At 32.7% G+C, this 23,817-nt stretch overlaps 1 protein-coding gene across 1 annotated transcript in view; it reads left to right on the forward strand.

The window, feature by feature from the left end:
* The window catches only part of LOC129216614 (serine/threonine-protein kinase SMG1-like), a 248,709-nt gene that overhangs the window by 189,784 nt on the left and 35,108 nt on the right, over nt 1-23,817 (forward strand). Inside the window, exons 65-68 of the mRNA XM_054850834.1 lie at nt 2,627-2,874; nt 7,435-7,600; nt 13,968-14,144; nt 19,659-19,783. Coding sequence (XP_054706809.1) covers nt 2,627-2,874; nt 7,435-7,600; nt 13,968-14,144; nt 19,659-19,783 — 716 coding nt within the window. The remainder of the gene's footprint in view (nt 1-2,626; nt 2,875-7,434; nt 7,601-13,967; nt 14,145-19,658; nt 19,784-23,817) is intronic.

A 23,817-nucleotide genomic window follows, 5' to 3' on the forward strand; every position in this document is an offset into this window, starting at 1 on the left:
GTCGCCATTTTTTTTTTAAATCTTGATTCTTGACTATCATATTGAGCAGAATTTACTAATAGCTCATTTTAGGTATTTGACAGGGCTTAATCAGCACCTGTATCGATAATTAAATCATCCAGTGGCGCAGCGAAGGGGGGGGTTTTGAGGGTGAAAACACCCCCCAGAGACATTGGTTTTAGCATAAATGCAAATTCTAATACATTAGTTTATGCATATGAGAGAGCTATTTTGATAAAAAAAAATACCTTCAGAAGATATTTTTGATTCCCCCCCCCCCTCCAGAAGGTGGTTTTTTTCAAAAAATCAACCTCAGAAGGTATTTTTGATCAAAAAATCCCCTCCAGAAGGAGTTTTTGATCAAAAAACCCCCTCTAGAAGGTATTTCTGGCTGCGCTAATGAAATCATCACACCATTTATTTAACGGATGGATCAAGATTCGTACTCCCCATCATCGTTAATTCGTGAGACGACCTTTCACAGGTCTAGCGTCCAAGCTCCTCAGAAAGCAGCATCACATGGTCACCGCTAGCACTCGACTAGACACGAAATTTTCCGAAAACATCCCAACTAAAAACCCATGCGATCGCGCAAAAAGCAGATATTCATACGCGGCATCACTTAGCGCAGCGGCTGGGAACGTGGGAAAATGACATCACCGAACTAGGCCACGCCTATGGCCAATGAGCGAAAAAGGCGGGAGACAACACATCACGGGAGGAAGAAGGGAAAACATGGCCGCCGAAAACTCGGAAACGACGCCATTAAATAAAAATCAGAACACATGAAATAAAAACGCGAATCTAAGAAAATATATGTGATTACTATATCACAAACAGAATGTATTAAACAAAAATCAAATTCCATCTTTTTTAAACGTAACTCTCTTGTAATATTAAAACCGTGATATAATAATCGCAAATTTTGTGTCATGTGATATTGAAACGGTATTGTACAAGTATCGTGTTATGCGAGTGACGCCTGTATATATATATATATATATATATATATATATATATATATATATATATATATAAATTAGTTTTCTACATCTTTTGTTGATGTATTTCTTCAGGGGTAGGAGTTGTCCAAAAAATCCTAAAATTCCTGAACTTTCAAATTTTGTCCAAAAATTCCTTAAATTTTGAGTTTTGTCCTAAAATTCCTAAAATTTTCTTTATGTATTCCCTACTTACACAGAAAAATAAAATTCAACCTAAAAATGATTTTTTTTCATGATGAAATGCCTATATTTTTTGGATAAAATAGACTTTGAGACCCTAAGGAATTTTCTCTAAAAAAGAAACAGAAAAATCTGTGCTGATGCTGCTTTTTTCCTGTAGAAGGGGAGGGGGGAAGGGATACAGTTAACTAAAACACATGCTGAATATAAATTTGTTTGTTTTATCTCTAAGTTTTAACTCTTGCACTCATTCCTCTTCTTCAAAAAAAAATATAAAAAAATAAAATAATAAAGAAAATAAATACACCTGTGCCACAAATTTGGCAGAAAAAACGTTAGAAGAAAGGAATATGATCTGATGTTTTTGATTCCCCCCCCCCCCTTGGAAAAGAAATGAAAAATTATGTGAACCATTGAGGGGGTATTCCCTCCTCCTTTCAAATTGCAGTTCCGTGGCAGTTTGCCCCCCCCCCCCTCTCTGCCACACAAATGGCAGCTCTACGAAAGGTATAGCTAATGGAAATAAAATAAATACAATGTGTTGAGTTAGAACGCAAACATAAACATTTGGTTCAAAAAATTTATTTAGAGCAAAATTTAAATGATTTGTCCCTGGATAGGAAGTAACATTTATTTGTATAGTGCTTATCTTGTGTATGGTTTGAGCATTAGTTTGTTCTCACAGTACAAAGAGTCAGTTTGCTTTGTGTTTCTGTTCAGTGAAGTTGGATTATTTCTTGCACATATAATTTTAAAATTTTGTCACTAATTTTTGCTTTAAAATGTAATAGTAATTTGTTCTATTAAAATGCCACGGAAAACGAAATTCTCACCTTTGTGGTTTGAAAAAGCAAATTTGCACCTCTAAATTAAGCTGTAATATAGAAGGATATTTTTGATGATTCTGAGATAGCAAAAAGTAGCAAATCATTTAATAAAAGTTACGTACAGGAAAATTTTGGACTTGCACCTCACTTTAAATCCCTCCTTATTATGGATATTTTTTCATCATCCTTTGTAAGTCACTTTGATGAAACAACAAGACAAGTAAAGAAGTAATTGGACATACATTTACCATACTGGTATTTGGTGTATACTTCTACTTTATAATGCCACTGTGTTGAAGAATTAATGCTTGTTGAAGATTGAATGCATTTTATTGTAGTTTTCAAGATTGAATTTGAAACATTTTATCATCCACTAAAAAAATCAAGCTTATAAATTGCATATTAAAGTGCTTGTCACTTTATGTATAGACCTAGTTCCTTTAGTAATGTTTGTTTACCAAAAGTTCAAAATGTTTTAAATATATTTCTGCATTTAGATGTTTTTAAATCTTACTTATTTTCCTTTCCTTTATTTTGTATAATGGTAATTAATAAATATTTATGATAATTTTAGCAATGATCTTCATAGTAGCTTATGACTTTTGTTTGATTTAGATACTTGGCTTGCCTTCTCAAGTAATTGGTTTTGCACTATGTTTATTAATTACTCATCTTGGCTATGATCTCACTGCTGAAATTGAATTGCGAGATGTTGGAGTAGAAAATAAAATATCAATTGAAGAAATTTTGCTAAAAGCCTATAAATCTTGCATTTCTGAAAACTTCTTAGAGTCTCAGCTTCCTCCTCTGAGTACGTTATTAAGTGCATTTGATAATGCATGGCGTAAAGAAGATCTGGCAAGGTATAATTTTAATTTTCTAAAGTTTTCTTCAACTGTTACTTATCAAGGGTCTCCCACACAAAATTAACTCAAGATTTGACTTTGCCGCCTTTTTTGCAGTAATTTGTTGGCAACAATGAAAAAAGAACAATTTGACAGCTTAGAGTTTAGAGCTAGTAAAAATGAAGCATTATACGACTATAATGGTGTTAAATCATATCACACAAACAAGGGGGCCAGTTCTGATTACCGAAATGAGAAGGTACGTGACCAGGAAATGTCTCATGTAGTAAATGAATTGTTTCATCGGCTGTATGGCATGTGGCACTTTCTTGTTGAAACCACATATTGGCCACATCAATAGCATCCAAAATCGGCAAAAAGAACTTATGTTGCGATATGGAGTACCAGTAACAGTTACTGCTTAACAAGCCTCAACTCCATCTGCTTTTTTGAAATAATTATTTGATAATGAAAACACCTTGTATTGTGAAACGCTCGATTTTTACTTACCTTAAACTTAGCTGTCAAATTGTTCTTTTTCCAGGGTTGCCAATAATTTGCTGAAAAAATGGCGGTAAATTCAAATCTTGTATTAATTTTGGCACGCCCTTTAGAACAAGTATATATGTACAAAGAATGGCATGAGTGCTTAAATTGATTTTGTTGCTTTGTTTTTATAATTGTATTTACTTAGTAACCTTAGAGGAAATTTTCCCTTAACAGTCAATATAAATATGTAAATTACTATAATCCGAGGCGGCGATTGGGCCTCGGATTATGGTATTGGGTAAGGCCAAAATTTTGTACCATAAAGCAATTGTTTAGAAGTAATTCATTGCATGAATTTGCTTCACGTCACGTAATATACAATGCAAGACATTATGAATCACAGTTAGTGTTCACATTTTGATTATTATATGAAAAGCTAGTCAGTGTGTGCCCTCTCCATTGGCCCTGAGCCTACTTGAATAAATATCTTGATGGTCAAATCGTGCATGTAACTTTCAGCGAGACTTTTGCAATATACTTGTTTCTTTAACATATGTTAATGTTCAACTTTCCTCAATTAATTTTTAGAGGAAAAGTAAAAATTGAATCCCAGTAAATTCACTCGTTTCTTATGCACTTGTACGTATTTTTTTGTAATTTCTTTCTCTGTGACTGTCCCTTAAATAGAATGTCTCTTAATTAGAGGGAAATGCATGGAGGTCCCTATTCAAAGGACTGGGACCAGAAAAAATGTCCCTTAAATAGAGGTGTCCCTTAAGGGAGGTTCTACTGTATACAAGATGTTCATGACATGTTTAGAAAATTGAAAAGGGGAATGGAATCCTAGTACAATGCACTTGTAGGGACTGCAAACTTTTTTTGTTGCAACAAGAATTTCTATGCAACAGAATTTAAGTAAACTAACAGGGTGGCAACAAATCAGGGAAAAGTCAGGGAACTTTATTACTCAGGGGAAAATCAGGGAATTTTGAAAAAAATAACTAAAATTCAGGGAAAATCGATTGAATGAAGAAAAAATTTTTTCATTTCTTTGCAAAATGAAGTACTTTAATTCCCTATGAATTTTCCGCCTATTATTTGTTTAAAAAAAGTAAAATTAATGAAATATGATCACACAATGCCGCATATTTGTGCATTTCTTTTCCTCAATGTCGAAGTATTTAATCTCTGGATGAGGTTCCTAAGATTGCTTCTGTGTCTGTAAAGTTTTTTATTTTAGCAAGCTTAAATTTTCCTTCCACACATTCCATGCTACATAAAATAAACAACCCTACAAGCAAAGCGGAAGCTATTATTAATGACTTTGCTCCCTCTCCTTTACTCATTGTCTTGAAATAATTAGCATACTGTTGTCATGATTTCAAGAAAAAATCTTTGTTTTTTAAATGAATGCTGTGATAAAATCTCATCAGTTATCACATGGGCGTTTTTAATTTAATTGCTAAAATTGAATGTTGACTGAAAATCAAATTTGGTTTTTACCATAGTATTATTTTCTGTCCCTTTAGATCATAGGCAGCGATTGGAACTAAAAAATGGGGGGGGGGAGGGTCAAAAAAAAAAAAAAAATAGAACTAAAAGCAATAGGAGCTTTTAGCGACAGCAAAAAAATGAAAAAAAAAAGAGGGGGAAAGTACAAATTTTGCTGGGGCGGTTTTGAGAGCATGATGAGTGGTAATTGATGTAAATCCAACAACCTAACTCACGTTTTTATTAAGATTTTGATGAATTTTTGTACACAATAACTTTCCCTGAAGAAGCACTTGGACATGAATTAGACTTGCAGTTAATCAATTGATTTACTAATATCTAAACAATGAATACATAAACTAAAAGTTACTACTTGTGTTAAATTATGTTCTGAAAATTTTGACGTTTCTGCTTTTTTTTAAAAAATAAGTTCTGGTTTTGGTTCTTAATTTGGGAAAAAAATAAACCATAAAAAGTGGGGTGGGGGTGGGGGTGGGTAGCCTTGCCCCCCTCCCGAATCGCTACCACTTGCTTCAGATTATACAAAGAGTTTTCTTTTCAGACTTTAAAACTTTTTTATTTTAAAACCATATACATATATATTTTGAAATTAATAATTGTTTTTGCATTTTTAATGTTTGTTTGTTTATTAATTAATCTAAGATTTTTTTCAACAACTAAGGAAATCATTTGAAATTGAGTTGTGTACATAACTAAATATTTTTATTATTTTTAATAGTGAAAATGCTGTATTCATTCATTAAAACCTAAGTTCTTTTTGAGAATAGTTCAATATTACTGGTTGTTGCAAGATTTAAATTTGTTTTACCATAAATATGTCTATTATGCCGTGTGCAGGTAAAGAGCAGTAACTGCAAATTTTCCTTTTTTTTTGCATTTTTGTCATCTATTGTACGTTATCTTTATTGTACATGCACGCTTATTTGGTTTCCGCTGAAAAAACGTGCGAAAAAAATGTCTAATTCCCACTTTTTCCTGTTAGTACTGAATCCACCACACATTTCTTAAAATATCTCGAAAATTAATTTCTGCAGATACTGCCGTTTACCTGCACACAGCAGTATTATTTACATAAGTAAAATTACTTTTCTTCTATATTTTAACTATCACTTGTTACTCTTGCAGTAACAATTATACTGCTTTAAAATTCAGTTCAAAAGATTATTTCCATTTGAATTTTTTTGTTTTATCATGATTAGATATGTCTTTTAAGAGTGGTTCTTATGTTAACTGGTTGCTGGAAGTAAAGTATTTGTTCTAGATTTCCTATAATTTTCTGTCGATCATTTAATATGCAATTTTTACCAAAGAAAAAGGAGCATCTTTTCAAAATATATTTTTTAATTAACAGCCTAAACCGTTTTTAAACACTCCATTTTATTTAATATGTAATGCTTTCCAGGTAGGACAAAGAAAGGAAACCATTATCATTGTTAACGTAAATCAGGGAAAATTGGTGAACTTAATCAGCGAAAAGGCAGGGAACTTTTTTTTTTCCAGTTTCTGTCGCCACCCTGAATATTGAAACATAAAGTGGGACGAAAAATTTATTTGATGGAAACAGATACTTTGTTTTATCGGTATTCAATGGGATTTCACTGCATTGCATTAAAAATACAGTTCCTTACAATTCCAAAACAAATGCTGCTGTGTATGCAGTTTTAACATTGTTATAACGTTTGTAATGGTTGAGTAGATTTGAATAACAATATCATTAAATTGTATTAAATAAAGGCAGAAAAAAATAAAAAATAGTTTGCTTATGCTTTGAAAAAAAAAAAAAACCATTCCGTTTGAAAAACAAGTATCTAAATATCATAAATGGAGCAGTCGTTAATTGTGTTTTGTATCTCAGATAATGTATCTGGGGCATTCCACGGTATTTTTGACATTATGTAGTCCGTAACATGACCTTTTTTTTGCCATAACTTTTTAATTTACCGTTTGATTTGCAAATTATTTTAATTTGAGCTGGTGTGTTGGTAGGAAAAGATCAAAATAAAATAATATGCTAATCAAACAGTAAATTAAAAAGTTATGGCAAAAAAGGTCACGTTACGGACTCTACATAAATTTCAAAAATACCGTGGAATGCCCCATCTTAGATAATGTTCAGTTGGACTGCCGCCATGCACCTGTAAACTTATTCTGAATTGTTCACAGGCATGTTTAGCTCATACAATTCCCCCATGCAGAGTGCCTACTACTAGACAGTTTTAAATTTACTGATTCATTAAAATCAAACTTGGTTTTGAGTTCCCCAACCCTTCGAGCTGTAGGATGCTCTTTATTTGGGAAATTATAATTAAAACCACCCTATATTTTCATGCAGGTTGGATTAGGTTTTATTGCTAGACAAATTTTACATCCCCCCCCCCCCTTAATTGATGTTTATTACATCTAGAAAAAAACCAGAAAGTGAAATTTTGTTCTAATATCTTCATGGTTCTTTTGTTTTATTTCTACTGCATTTTTTTATGAAATTTTTGTCAGATTAAAATATATCTCAGTTATGCTTTTCATCATTATCATAGACTAAAATTTTGATTCAGTCAATTTTCTTTCTCTTTTTTATAGGCGTTTAGAACAATATCTTCTTGTTCATAGAGGAAGCCATCAACGAGCACAGTTGCAACTTGCTCGCTTTCAATGGCTTAATGAAGATCTTTTAGCTCAAGGAAACATAGGTCCTTTGCAAAGTTCTGTATCATCAAGAGCTTCTGTTATGTCTGAAATACGTAAAGTATGTATTATTTTTTAAATACTATTAATAGTTCAGTCATTTTAGCCCAAAAAAATGGGTCAACCTTGGAATGCGAGAGAAAAAACTGTAAATTCGTATATATCTTTATTTTGACATTCTAAATGCTGTCTCAATAGTCTCATAAAATCTCGTGTCCGCATCTTTAGATATTCAAGGTGAAAGGTCACAAAAATCAGTTTTTTGCAAATATCTCATTTCCTATAGGTTTAATGTTATGAACATACATTTTAAATGTTGTAGAGGCTAAAGAGCGCACAGCGCTTACTCATTTTCAGCATAATTCAATGTCAACCGTTATTCTGCATAAACAATATGCTGTTTAAAGTCTGTATACCTTCAAAAATTTTATAACTATGGTTGATTTACATTTTTTATTACTCATTACATCAAATTTATTATTTTTCATTAATTAAATATATTGTGGCATAGCACGCTTTCTGTCATCGGATGACACTGTTTCCCACATTTCGAAGCCAGCTGCATCGAATTCTTTCAAATCCATAAAATAATATGTTCCACTCCAAAGCTGATCTTTGGTTGTTTTGGCTAAAGTTTCACATTCCGTTCCCAGGATGTCCACCTGCATCCATGGACCAGCTGCATCCTTGGACAAGGAGTGAGAGTGTCCCCCCTTTGTTTTCTGAAAAAAACGGAGGAGATGAATACTGCGGGGGCTGGGGTACGTCTGATTCGGAAACTTTGGAGAGGTCAGACATGCTTTCTGACTCTCCAGATATCTGTCTAACTATGGATGCAATATTAAATCCCTAACTCTTATAAATAGCTGTTGTTAATAAAAAGTGTTAAGTTTACCCCTGGTAACTACTTGCTTTACCACTCAGCATGCCACACATACTCCCAACACGCTACAATATATTTGTTTAATAACACTTACCTATTTGTGTAATTAAAAAAATATTGAGTGAAATATTTTCATCATATTTTAAAAATATTCTGACGTATACTAATTACACTTCAAATAGGAAAAAATTTAAGGAAGTAAATTTTTATTATATAGTTTTCTAAATACTGTTTTAAAAATTTATTACAATTGAAATAACAAATAGGGGAACGAGGAGGGTTTACCAAAACTTTAATAATAAGATGAATATGAGTCTTAACTTTCTTCTTCTGGTGGCTGGAAAATTTCTGATTCATTATCATTAGTTTCCTCGTCAATAGGATTTGTTCTCAGATCTTCAAGAACTTCAGAGGGGTCAAAGGTACTATCTTCATCGAGATTGCTCTGATACGGTGAAGCATTGAAACATGCTTGCCCATTACACTGACCACAAGTTGAGGATCATTGCAACCCTGATTTCTTGCATCCACTGTGTGAACCACAACCATTCTTGCAGTTGCAAAATATTGTATTGAGTAATTCATCTGGAGCTGGTGGTAATATTGTCATAATCAGTTTCAGGAATTCATTCCGCAGTATCCAGCCCCATTTCTGGTGTTCTAAATGGTTCCCTAACTAAGTTTGAATTTAATAATTTTCACGATTGATATGTTGATGAGCCGCTGCAGTTGTTGTTGGAAGATTGGATAACTGCACAGGTTTATTGAGCTTCGTTGATTTCACGAATTGTGTGTAACGAAAATGATTAAGATTGTCCTCTGATTTTTAGCATTATATATTGCCAACAAGATACATATTAAATTTTCATATAATGTTTGTACAGAGCAGTTTTCTTGTTGAAATACTTGAGCTAGTTGATCCAAATTGTGAGTTTCTCTAGTATTCTATTGAAAGTTTTTTTCAAGCACAGATGTTCTGTCACAGCCGCTAAATGCATGCAGAAATAAAATATGTTTTTTTAAGCAAGGATATTTATCAAAACTTTTGGAGGAGTATATTTGAGTTTTAACATTTCCTTTGCCAATTTTTTAAAAAAATACTTCTTGTTGATGTGACTCTGTACGCCCAATTAAAATGACGAGTAAATCTGTATCCTCCCCTATTATGACGGCGGTCCTTTGACGTTTTGATTCATCAAAAGCTGTTTGAATGATAAGAACATCTTTCATCAACTGAGGCCTGTTTTGTTGCGATATCAACAGCTTCTAATTTCTCAATAAGCATATTAATATTTTTTGTCTTATAAAATTCTCTTAACTAGTTGGTACGATCATTTTTTCGTTTAAGCAAACTTTATATGATCTTGAAAGAGCAGCAGACCTTCTTAGCTGTTCCATTGTGTTAGTGTTTTTATTATAGTTCAAGTAACCGTCAAATACAATTCTTGAACCACAATATGTTTGCAAATATTTAACGTATTTATCTAAAATAATCGAAAATTTATCATCCTTGCTCCAAACGACGCAATAACAGGTGTCTTACTATCATGTAATGTCGATTTCATGGTTTTTTTTAGATTTCAACATTATCAAATAAAGGTGTTGGATACAAGTATAATTAAGATATTCCTCAAGATTTTTTTCAAAAACTGCTTGCTGACCATTTATTTTTTCAAAGAGTAGCAATGGATCTATAGATTCTCTGCAGTCGTTAATCTTCACAGATTTGTTGACAATTGAAACCGGTATAACTTTATCAGAGCGTTTTAACTTTATTTCATTAACTTTTAAACAAGTTGTCATAGTATTGAAGTGTCATAGAATAGTAGTAAATTCATCGTAAGGGCATACCCTCTATTTCAGAAACGGTAAAATGTAAAAAAACAATTGTATTGCAAACAAAATGTATAAACAAGTTTTTAATTACATGAATATGTAAGTGTTATTAAACAAATATATATTCAGACCCTGAAGAGTTCCTATTTTTCCTACTTTTTAGAGCTCTCTCCTTTTTTTCCCTATTTTTCCTTTTTTTCCTACTTTTTTTCTTTTTTTAGTATAGCACTTCTAATTGTGCATTGATTCTTTATTTTTACAATGCCGCACCGATAATTTTCTACATGTTTCAATTTTGAAAAGCAAAAGAAACAAGCAGATCCTGAACTTTTCATTGACTGACTACAGTAATTACTAAGGAATGCTGTGGTGTCTGCATGTTTAAAAGTTAAATTTTTGCAAGTAACTTTTTTGTTGCTGCGGCGTTTATGATCGACTTTTCTTTTTATCACCCCGACTTCAGTCCTACTGTTTCAAAGAAACAATGAATAAATAGATACTGGCACATTCTGTTGCAATTATATATTATTTACCTGTCAATTAGAAGCTTTAATTCAAGTAAGCGGCCGACTGTTCAAAAAGTGCGGGAAAAGCTGAATTTCCTATTCGCCAATTTTTTTGTATAAATGATAAGTGAAATAGAACTCTATTTAAACAGAAAGGCAATGTAACGGGATATTTGCAAAAAAAACTGATTTTTGTGACCTTTGACCTTGAATGTCTAAAGATGCGGACACGAGATTTTATGAGAGTTTTGAGACAGCATTTAGAATGTCAAAATAAAGGTATATATGAATTTACAGCTTCTTATCTCGCATTCTGAGGTGAAACCCCTTATGTCAGGTTTGTACGCTCCTTCAAAACTCCTCCAATTCTCCTTCATTTAGAAAATTTTTTTGAAGGGCCCTTCAAACTCCTTCATTTTGGTTTCAACTCCTTCAAAACTCCTTCTTTTTTAGTTCAACACTACATAATTTTCCTCTATGACAGTAACCTAAAATACTTTGATGGACAACTTAATTTTGTCATAAGGGCGAAGGTATAAGAGCGATTTTAGTGAAATAATTTTGTGTATTTATCTTTTTTCATCAAGATGTGATTTACAAATTTTTCAAAGGTCATAAAAGATGAAGGTGAGAATATTACTAGATAGCTAAGAAATTTCATAAGTGAAGTAAAACATGCTTAAGTGGTGCTTGGTTATTTTTTCAAGTTTTATGATTATTGCTTTTCTATCCACCACGCTCTCAGCAGAGAAAGTCAGTTTGGCTTATTATCTCTTTATAGTAAAAAAAATTAAGATTTCAAAGAAATTTGGAATCAAGTCTGTTGCAGACATGCATCCAGGAGACCCCATAGCGTCTACAGCCTTGAAATTTTGTACAAAATTGCTTCGAGTGCACCTAGGGTTTTATTTTTTTTAAATTCGAAGTAGTTTTTTTTTTTTTGTAATTTTTTAAGTTCGAATTTTGCGTAAATTGCCTATTATTGCCTATTAAAGGGGTGAAAAATTACTTGCACATATTAATATTGTATATCGTTGGAAAGGGTAGAATTTTGTTTCAATGCTCTAACTTAAATAAGGTGGGAGTTAATTGCATTTTTAGCTCGAACTTTTTTAGGCTTAGCTAAAAGTTAGGCACTACTTTCTTCATTAAATCCATCAGTAAAAGGTGAAGGAATTGTCCCACAGTTTTCTTTTTGACATGACTGGAAATAGCAGCTTTTTTTACTCCAGATCTAACTCGACCTTTAGTTGAAACTCTGAGCTTGTATCTCCAAAGGAAAAAAAGGTACTAGCTATTAAAAATCAAGTTTGAATAATCTCATCTTCATTAAAATTATTGATGTTTTATTTGGGGTTGCCATTAGTTACGTCTTTTCGATTTGCATGTTTCTTCTTTCTTATTCACAAATTTTAAGGGTTTCAATTTTAGCAGAAAATCTTAAGCTCAACTCAATTTAAGCCCCGAGCTAAAGAGCAAAATATGTTACTAGAGACCACGAATGTCAAAGCGACTTTTCAAACTTACACAACTGCAGTTTTTCAATGCTCATGAGCCCCTTAGCCCTTATGGCTCTGCAAGTTGATACAAGTTATTTTGAAACTCAGGGAAGGTTTTTTTTTTTTTTGATCCAAAGGGAGCTCATAATGTGTTTTTAATCTGTTTCTTTTTAATTGACGATTTAAATCTTTGCTAATCAAATAAGATTGCGAAGCAATCTTCGGGGTTGGTGAGCGCTAGCGAGCAGGGGGCAGAGCCCTCTAGTTATTTAAATATTTAAAAATACATAAGTAGATGAACTATATTAAGAGATTGCGATAAAAAAAACAATTGTTTTTAAAAGGGTCGTCCGCAAGTGATGTCATGCCTTGAGGGAGAGACAGGTTCATGAAATTGTGACAAGGCAAAGAGAATGGGTGACAAAAAGTGACAAAAGACAGTTAGTATAACGCTATGTTTATAAAAAAATATGGCATGTGACAAGAGGATGAGTGACGTGAAGTGTGACACTTTGTGACAAAGGGGGAGGGGTGTCAAATATTTTGAAAAAAGTGACATCAATCATTTAAGGACAGCCCATTAGTACTCCTTCAAAATCTCAATTTACTCCTTCTAAACTCCTCCAAAACTCCTTAATTTTTTTTCTGAAATCGAGTACGAACCCTGAATGTGGCTGGACTATAACTTTAATTTTTATTGTCTGCTCTTAATTGTTTGCTTATGCATTTCAATTGCATGTCAATGACTTATCCTTATTTTAAATTATTTAAACAATATTAAATTGGTGATACAGTATGGATCCCTTCCTAATTTTTGGAATCCTTACCTTAAATTAAAAAAAATTGCATTTTTTTCCAACAGAAAAGAAAGTTAAATGTTTAAAATTGTTAACATTCAACTACTATTTATTGGATTATTGGAAACTACTTGTAGCTTTTCTTTTTGCATTTTTTGGTGTCACATGTGTAAATTAACCTTTTGCTATCATTCTGAAGTAATCTTTTAGTATTTGCTTTTGTTTAACTATATTCCTTTTATTTTCTTGTTTTTGTACAGTGCAAAACATATTGAGAAAACATAAGAAGCTGTTTTCAGTATAAATAATTTATGCATTACATTGATTGACACATTGTATCAATCGAAGCAACATTGGCGAGGGCAAGCATATGAGGCTACAAAACTATCTCTATTTTGTTTCTTTTTTAGCACACTAACATACTTTCATTAAGATTGATCAAGAAAAAAAGAAATTTGGCTGAATTTGATTGCAAAACCTGGAAATACTTATGAAATATGGCTCAATACCATAATTTTGGCTATTTTTAAAATCAAGCTCTAACATCTGCAAAATGTCATAATTCAAGAAGGTTATGGTCCCAAGAGTACTGTATTTTATGTCCCATTCTGTATTTTCTTCTTTGTCATTAATAAGAACACGGTGTTCTTGACTATTATAATTTCAAACAGTTTAATCCTTATTCCAGCAGTTCTTCCAGCATGTCTCCTAGAGGGCATAGAAGAATTTTAAGGAGGACATTTAGGTGTAAAAGATAAATTAAAAAATAAAACAAACTGATTTATTCAATTTTGAAGTGACGTGTGATTATTAAAAAACTGTCAACCCTCTCATAAATGTTGTGAAAGTGACTGATGGTGCAAATCAGTTACAAGTGTTGCTTACATTTTGGTTAATTTATTTTCAGACTGTTAGTGCATTGGTGACTTATGACTGCGTAGTTACATCTGCTCATGAACGGTATTTATCGCTTACATCTGGAATAGAGCAGAGGTTGAAATGGGCTGCTGGTGCTAACCCATCATTGACAGCAGTGCAAGAAGACTTTGAAGTGGCTATTGCTGCTAAAACATCCATCATTAATGTAAGTTCAATTACATATTTAAATTCTAACTTTTCAAGTAGCTAGTTAACTTGTTAAGCCACCACAAATTACTGCTGTGGGTGACACCTGTGCTTTTGAATGCCACTGCTTTATTTATTGCACTTTCAACCAAACCAATAAGTTTTGTGCAGGAAAGTTATTTATAGAAGATTAATGACTCATCCTTCCTTAAGAAGGTCAAATGTGAGTGAAAAAAACTGAGCAATCTAGTTGAGAGGATTTATGCTTTATACCAGAAAAAAAAGCAGGGCATATCCTATTTTTTCATAATAAAGGTGTTTGAATGTTTTTTTGTGCATGTGTTTCATTTTGAGAAATTTTGCTTTGAAATGAATCAATAAGTTTAGCATTTGAAATAATGAAGAAATTTGAAGAATGAAGAAAAAAATATATTTTTTTTTTTGCTCAGTAAGCTTTGTTTACTGTAATGTTATGTAATATGTAAAACAAGTACCGTATTTTCCGGTAATAACGCCGCGGCGTCAAACTCGATTTTACTTTCTCAGCAACAAAAGTGCGGCCAATAACTCGGTGCGATAGTAATTTGACAAATAGTTTGATCTATTTATAAAAAAAATTATATATGTGAAAAATAAAACCTCGTGCGACGCAAGTTTCCAGGCGGCGCACTTTCCACCATACTGGAAACCTACCATCATGCTTGTGTTTGAATAGAACTACCGGTCAACTGCTCTTAACTGGTGACTGACTATTTGATCACCCTATCATAACAACTGGTTGTCTTTTCCGAGCGCGGCTGAAGTGCTAGGGCATGTAGCCTGAAGTCTGAATGAAAATTGTTATACTTTTGGCAACAGTTCAACTAACTCCATATTTACGTGAAAATACACCGCAAGCTCAGTCATTTCCAGCCAAGGACTGCAGTTTCGTGCTTATTAGCACTCATCAGCCCGGCATAGGAAAGTGACTGAGCTGGAGATGGAAAACCTCTTAAGGAAGCCAAGAGTGCCAAACAAAACTGGTAACTAATATAGAATTAGCGCAAACCAGACGAGTGGTCACTCGTCTGGTTTGCTCGTCTGGGTTGGTAAGTTATTTTAGCATATGCCACCATAGATTAGCTAATTTTTTGTTTAATTTCAATAGACAACAAACTACTTTTTTTCGGAACCATGGCAACATTGCACTAGCTCGGACGTCGCGGAAAATTGCTTGTCATCTTTGAGTTTTCAATCTTTTTGCATCTTGTAAATATTCTGATATTTTTGGCAATCGGAAGTTATTTTGACATACGCCTCAACAGATTAGCTTATTTTATGTTTAATTTCAATAGATAACAAAGTACTTTTTTTTTCGGAACCATGGCAACATTGCACTAGCTCGGACGTCAAGGAAAATTGCTTGTTGTCTTTGAGATTTCAATCTTTTTGCATCTTGTGAATATTTTGATATTTTTGGCAATCGGAAGATATTTTGACATACACCACAACAGATTAGCTTGTTTTTTGTTCAATTTTAATACATAATAAACTTTCTTATTTTTGAAACCATGGCAACATTTCAATTACTCGAACTTTGCGAAAAATTTCTTCTCGTGTTTGAGATTTCAGTCTGTGTGCATCCTGTAATTTTATTTTAATATTTGGAGTAATCGAATGTTATTTTCACATATGCTATCTTAGACTATCATATTTTATGTTTAATTTTAGTGATATTTCGTTTTAGTAAATAATAAATAAATTTATTTATTTTTGGGAAGCATGCCAACAGTGAACGTACTTCACGAAAATTCTCGTGTTCGAGATTTCAATCCTTTTGCATCTTGCAACTATTTTAATATCTTTGAAAACTGGAAGCTGTTTTGAAATGTGCTACCTCAGATTATATCATTTACTTTTATTTTAAAATAACTAAAAACTGAAATACTTTTCTATTTTTTTTCATCCTTAATTATTACTGAAAATACTCATGAGCATTTTCAATTTGAATATATCTCTATGGTTTTGAACTTGCACATTAAGCTATTCAGTAAAAGCAGGCTCAAATTTACATTCAGTGTTTTTATCACTTAAGCAGCATTTGCATATTTTTGGGTGTGGGGACATCAATAAAATATTTTCTTTCTTACTAATTTTTATATATACTTGAAGACAGTTACAATACCTTGGTGGCAGAACAACTAATACATACATATGAAGAAATGATTTGGATACTTAGCATACTAATAAATGATTTGGGCAAACCCCTAATATTTTTGAACTTGGGCAGTAGTGTAGTCAGAAATTACCACCTGGGTTGGATGTTGGATGTTTGGTCATAAACCCTCATATGTACATAAACTACCATATTAGGATTGGAAATATGCGTTAAAACCAAGGGCTCTGGGGGGGGGGGGGACTATATTTCCTTGTTTTGCAGTATCTTATATCAAAAGCAATTCTGTTTAAACTGGTTACGTGAAAATTTTTGTAAATGACTATGTGCTAAGGTGTTACTGTAAGAACTGTATCTCAAAGGACTTAACTAGGTATGCACTGATTCATCGATCACTTAGCTGATTATTTATAATCAACCAGTTTTCACTTGTTAATTGGTAGAAATTTTTTTTTTTCAATTAAAATTACTCTGTAAGATGGATAGTTACATGCTTGCTTGTGCCCCCCCCCCCATCCAAATGTCCGTGTAACTAATCTAGTTCAATGAAAAAAAAGTTCAGTTCTATAGAAGGTGATAAAGAAAGTGTATCATTAAAAATCATTATTATGGTTAATTAACGAATTTCCTTCACGTATTTAGCAGCAGACAGCTAATTTGCCTTTTGATGCTTTCCTGGGTTTAACTATAAATGGTCCTCTTTTTATTCCTAGCTGGTCCTCTTTGGTCCCCTTTTTGACTGAAAATGGGCCTCTTTTACCCTTTTCTATGGCTAAAATGTGTTGGGAGCCCTGAAGCATAGCAGATGGCAAAAGAGAATGGTCTCGAAGACTTTAAGGATGGAGCTTGTTTGTGTTATCGGTTTTTTAAAAGAAACAAACTGAGTATGAGAGCTCGCACAGCCGTCAGCCAAAAATTGCCCAGTGACTGGGAACAAAAGAAAGATTCCTTTTTAAAGTTCGTTAAAGAGGAAATTGAAAAATACGATTTCAAGCCATCCGACATAGGGAACACGGATGAGGTCCCTATGTCATTCGACATGCCTGCCTCGCGTACAGCTGACATCGTTGGTGTGAAGTCTGTCCCCATTGTCACAACTGGGAATGAAAAAAAACAGTTTCACAATAGTGCTGTCTTGTTTAGCCGCGGGAGATAAATTACCTCCCATTGTGATATTTAAGAGGAAAACAATCCCCAAAGAGAATTTCCCGAAGGGGATAATAGTGTTAGCCAATGAAAAAGGCTGGATGAATCAAGACATAATGCAAGAGTGGGCCCAAAAAAGCTGGCGCAAGCGGCCCAATTCCTTCTTTTAGAAAAACTGTCTGCTCATTATGGACTCAATGAACACACACATTTCGGAAGAGACAAAGAAATGTCTCACATCCGAAAAGACGAGACTTGCGATTGTGCCTGATGGCTTAGCTAAATTATTGCAACCATTGGACCTTTCAGTCAATCGTGCATTTAAGACTCATGTGCGTCGCTTCTGGGAGTCATGGATGTCTGCTGAAAACCACACATTTACAAAAGGGGGCAGGATGCAGAAAGCAACTTTTAGCATTGTTAGCGAGTGGATCTTAAACGCTTGGAATAAAATTCCGAAAGAAATGATCCAAAAAGCATTTCAAAAGGCTGAATTGATCGTTACTGATGGACTTGCCACCCCTAATGTGTCTTCGGACGATGAAAATGATTCAGATATTGATGAACCTTTGCCGCCGGAGATTTTGGAAATATTACAAACAGACACCAAGGGCGATGATTTTGATGGGTTTTCAGATCTGTAAATTTTCTGTCTTCTAGTATTTCTTTTATATATAGTTTTTTTTTTGTAAATAAATAATATTAATTGTTATTGTATGTTAAATGATTTTTTATTACAAGGTAAGTGTTCATGTTTATTTAAAACTTTGTTTATTGCTAAACATTTTTCAAATTATCACCCTTTACTTTGATAATCTTACTTCTGTGATAATTTTTAAATATTGCGCGGCGTTATTCTCGGTGCGGCGTTAAACTTGCTTTCTAAACAAAAAAAAAAAAAAAAAACTTGCCTGCGGCGATATACCCGGAAAATACGGTAGCAGATGTGTTATAAAAGCACTGCTTCATTATTGCAATGTTTGATAACTTAGTTTTCCTATGTTTCATGTACAAGTGCAAGAATGCATTTGTTATGCAATCTTTTTGCATCCTGTCTCCGTCACAAGAATCAGCATTTTTTTAATTAACCCATTTATTATGTTTTGTTTTGTTACAGAAGAAATGGCTGATTTTTTTCCCCCCATTGAAAATAGTTTGAAATTATAAAAATGTATCAAGTTCAACTTCCAAATGCAATTTTGATAATCATGAGGATTCTTTTCTTTTTCAATTGTATTAAGTAGTAGTGTACCTATTAATTGGCAGTAATCGGCCCTAATGGGATTCTTTACTGATCCACCAACTTTCTCAGATTAATTGGTGATGAAATTTCTTTTATTTAAAATTACCCCAAGTGTGTCTAGAACAAGCAACTATGCTGAATGAGTTCATAAATAATTAATAAAAAAGTAACATGTACTGTCTGGCCACATTAGCTGTGGAATTGGCAAGCTGCTAGCTAAGAAGAATGGGGCGGGAAAAAGAAAAAATAGCGGAAAAAGAAAAAAATGAAAAAATAGCAAAAGATTTTGAATCCTGTGTGAGTCACTTATTTCAATCTATGAATGCTTTTTAATTTGGTAAATTGGTATCCCTGCAAAGTAATAGATTTATTTCCACTTGTAAACCGGATGTTTGCCTTTCCATCTCATTGATGGTTAAACTAGTAAATATGAATGAAGCCTTATAAAAAATAGAGTTTTAAAATTTTAAATCATTAATTCAAAAAAAAAAATAGTTTTTAAGTTAATGCATATTTTTTAAAAAGTAGAAGGTTGTGAAGAAGCTCTAGATTAGCGGTCACCAGTTTATTGTACAAGCTTGCTTATTTGGTTTCCGCTAAAAAATCTTAATTCCTGCATCTCCCTAGAATTTATTGAAATATCTCCCTTTACCTTCCCATAGCAGTAAAGTATTCTTTTATTTGCATATTATTGAAGAGTTTTAAGATGGCTCTTAAACTTCGTTATGGATTCATAAATTGTATAGAACCAGACCAACTATGACCAGAGCCTGTTGCTGGTCATTTCTTTTGTATTTCTAATGTAAAATTGAAATGTGCTCCAAATTAAAGTTTTTTATCTTTTAAAAGCTATGTTATTAATTTCCAACTCCAAAAGCTATGTAGCAACTGTGTTATGTTGAGCAACTTCTGTTGTGTTACTTTATTTTTTATAGTACTTACGATTTTTTTTTAAATTTTGCTTATTTCAAAATTATGTTCAATTCTAGACAAGCAATCAGCTCTCACGAGATTTAGTAAGCATGTGCAATGCAGTGCTCCATTTTGAAGCCTTGAGAACAAGGACTACGGAAGCCCTGTCTTCAGATAACACATTTTTAGCTCTTATCAATAGGTATTTTTTCTTTTTACTGTGTTTAAATGTTTCTGGAATAAGCTTTATGCAAGTTAATACATTATCAACAAAAGTTTATGTATCATAAATGTTTTTTAATTATTGTCTTAGTATTTTTATGAGTTATATTTTAAGTAGAATGGACAAAAAATAAATTTCTTTCAGCATAAATAGTATAAGCTTTGCAGTCACTCTCATATTACTGAAGATTCATGTTTAAACATTTGTTTTATACCATAATAAAATTTGCAAATTACTTAATGGTTTTATAGTGTATCTACAGGGGTCTGGCCAGAGGAGATTTGGGCCCGTTAAAGGACTTGTCACAAAAATCCGATCAACGAAAACGGACCCTTCACAAAATTCTGATAAACAAACATGTATCTTTCATAAATTGTTTATTGAAAGAGCAAATCTCAAATCAAAATAGCGCAGCAGCAGCATATTTCAGCTTGTAAAAACGATAATGTTTGGAACCTTTCCTAAAGTCAAATTAGAGGGATCAACTTGTACAAAATCTGCTAATTTTTCAAAAAAAAAAAAAAAAAAAATCAGCACTCTTGTGATACTCCTGCAAGCGATAAATAACTACTACACTACTACGACAGAATAAATATAATGCTTGTTGTAGGTTTCTTTGAAAGAATTAACAGTTGAAAGACAGTTTGGTTTATAATTTTGCTTGTTTTTTTTATGCAGCAGTGTTATTGTAAACTTCTCTGAAAGCGTCAACCTTCTCTGAATAGACGCCGTAAACACTTTTCTCCCCCACCCCGTAAGCACTTTTCTCCCTGCTCATGATTTAATAAACAATGATATACAGCAAAATGAACTTAGAACTGCAAAAAATAGTAGGGGTGGGGAAAAAATGTGATCGCTTCAGATAGGATTACCAACTTCAAGCTTATCGCCACTTAGCGCCTGGCAGTGCAATATTTAACTGTTATTTTGCAAGAAAATTATATGGGTTTGATTTTTTGATGCTATAAAGGATAATTAACTTTAAATAATCTCTTTTATTTACCTTTTTTTTCTTTAGATGCTTACATTTTGAAAAAAGCAATCGTTTTACATCCAATATGAGAATCATATTTTATTATTTTTTCAAGCTAACTTCGCTTTATTAGGATGCAAATAAATGAAAAGTCGCTTTATTTCGTAACAACGCTTATTTTAAGTTTTAAAGACGAATTCTGTTTTCTTTTAGGAGTCAAAAATTAAAGTGCGGAATTGATGTTTTTTTTTCTTTTTTTGACCCAACTGTGTCCAGACATTAATGATATATTTATCATAGGACTCTAAAATAATTTTATCAAAAATATTTATTTTACAAGCCGTTTTTATGCTTTTGATGCCTTCACTTTGAGGATTGCGATCTCTTTGCATTCGCTATGGAAATCTGATTTTCCGATGTTTAGTACGCTTTCTTAAGAGGTAAACAAATAAAATATTTTTTTTTTTTTTTTTGTAAAAATAACGGAGTTTTTATGTTTCTAACGAAATTTTGTGCTCTTTAACAGTGTCTTGGTTTAAAAAGTTAAATGCTGAACCCCTGCCTGAATTTCTTTGTTACAATTATTTTAAATACTATACATATGACATTTCTCAAAGTCGTCCTATATTTCCTATGAATCCTATATTTTTTAAAAAAGATCAGAAAGAATCCTATATTTTTGGTACCCCAGAAGAATTCTACACCTTATGCATACAGGTTATGTGACCTTTCATTGAAAGTTATGCCCTGCTTCATCAAAAAAGAAGTTCTTAATGGGAAAACTGGTGAAAATACAGTTGAGTTAGATCCAACAGAAGATTTGAAATTTTAGTTGATAAAATGTTGCCCCGATAGCCCCAAATGTACCACAAAAATATTTATTCAAGTTAAAAAATATTAAAGTATCCTGCACTTGGCCTAAACTTTATAATTTTCTTTAAAAAACTAATATTTTTCTATATATTTAAAAAAAACAAGGTAAATATTGAGAAATTATAAAGCTGAAAAATATAAACTATAATGTAGATAATTAGCATTAAGTAGAAGATACTGCTCTCATGCCGTATTTAAATCTCCCACACAGTACTCAAAAATATAGGTTTTTTCATGTTTCAGTTAATTTTTCATTTTAATTACATTATTTTTTTATTATTCATTTGCAAATATTGATTTGAAAATGTGCTCGCTAATATTTTTTGAAATTGATTTTTATAAATTTGGGTCATCTATACAGATTCAACGGATGAGTGCGCCCAACCATTTTTAATTTTTTTGAAACTCGTATCCCAAAAAGATGCATATGAATGATGTTTAAAACCACTTTTATTTTTTCTCTAACCTTAACCCTTGATTTTTTAGGGTTCATCAAAAGTGATTTTCTCAGTCAAAAATGGGACTTTTAGACCTTTGCATTTTGGCCAAAATCTATTTGAATTACATTTATGGCAGTTAATTTTACGCTTTGATGTTAAAGTGCATGAGATGATAGTCTCACATGCTGAGTTACGTGGCTGTAATTTAATAATCAAAATAATGGCAACAGTTTAAAGTTCAAGGTCAAATGTAAAATTTTTTACTCATTTCAAAGGGTCATAACTCGCTTAGGAGACGGAAACACAAAATGAAATGTGGCAAAAACTAATCACTGGAGTCACACTAATGAGAAAATATAGCTGTAGTTGTGTGTTTGTTTACCCTTTATAAATTACAGCCACTCAAAGATCAGAAAATTGAGAAAAATGACATTTTAGGCCCCTGTAAACCAAAAGGGGATGGAATTAAAAATGAAATTTCTTGGCCAATTGAAAATTCCATTCAAGCACTATAGATGTTATACATATTGTTTTGTGTATTTGGTTTCTAAAACAGATACAGGTCTTTGAAATTGAGCAGTTTTGCTAGTTAATTCATGCACTAAAACAGAAATAAAAAGTGTGAAAACTTCATTGCACCTTCTTAAATTACGTATATTGTGCTCTATGTAATATATTATACTGAAAAAACATATTGTAAGTATAAAAATAATTATTTTAATTTACAAATACAAATACAAAAGTGACGACCAGAAACAGGCTCTGGGCCCAGCTAGACTGCTTCCTAGTCAATTTACAATCCCCAGTGAAGATCAATGGCCCTCTTAAAACTGTCTACTCCTTTGCTCATTACCACCTCTTCCGGTAAGCTGTTCCAAGGTTCCACTACCCTGCTAAAATAATAATTTTTCCTAATATCCATGGTAGGCTGAGATTTAAATAGCTTAAAACAATGACCCCTTGTCCTGTTTTCAGTGCTGAACTTTAGCCCCGTAACATCTTTCGTTTTAATAAATTTAAACAGCTGAATCATGTCCCCTCGGTCTCTTCTTTGCTCAAGACTGTACATTTTTAGCCTTCTAAGCCTGGAATCATAATCTAAGTGGGAAAGTCCACTTTTTAGCCTTGTAGCCCGCCTTTGAACCCTTTCCAATACATTAATGTCTTTCTTAAGATAAGGAGACCAAAACTGAACAGCATACTCCAAATGGGGTCTTACCAAACTTCTATATAAGGGCAGAAGAACTTTTTTAGATTTATTTGAAATAGATCTATTGATAAACCCAAGCATCTTATTGGCTTTGTTGCTAGCAATGCTGCACTGTTGGCTAAACTTTAAATCCTGACTTATTAGGACCCCCAGATCAGTAACTTTGTCTGCCTGACTAATGACTGAACCTTGCAAATAATAACTTGTACACTTATTTCCATGCCCTAAATGTAGCACTTGACATTTCCCAACATTAACAGCCTTACCCCATTTATCAGCCCACTCCGTAATATGATCTAGATCCTCTTGCAGCTGATTTGCTTGTTCTTCATTTTCTACAGTCCCCATAACTTTGACATCATCAGCAAAACAATTCATGTTCCCAGAAATATTTTTGTGAATATCATTCATAAAGAAAATGAACAAAACAGGCCCTAACACTGATCCTTGAGGAACCCCGCTTAAGACCTCACTCCAATTAGAATAATTTCCCCTTACAACTACTCTTTGTTTCCTT

The sequence above is a fragment of the Uloborus diversus genome, chromosome 1 (assembly GCF_026930045.1).
Source record: "Uloborus diversus isolate 005 chromosome 1, Udiv.v.3.1, whole genome shotgun sequence".
NCBI classification, from domain to species: domain Eukaryota; kingdom Metazoa; phylum Arthropoda; class Arachnida; order Araneae; family Uloboridae; genus Uloborus; species Uloborus diversus.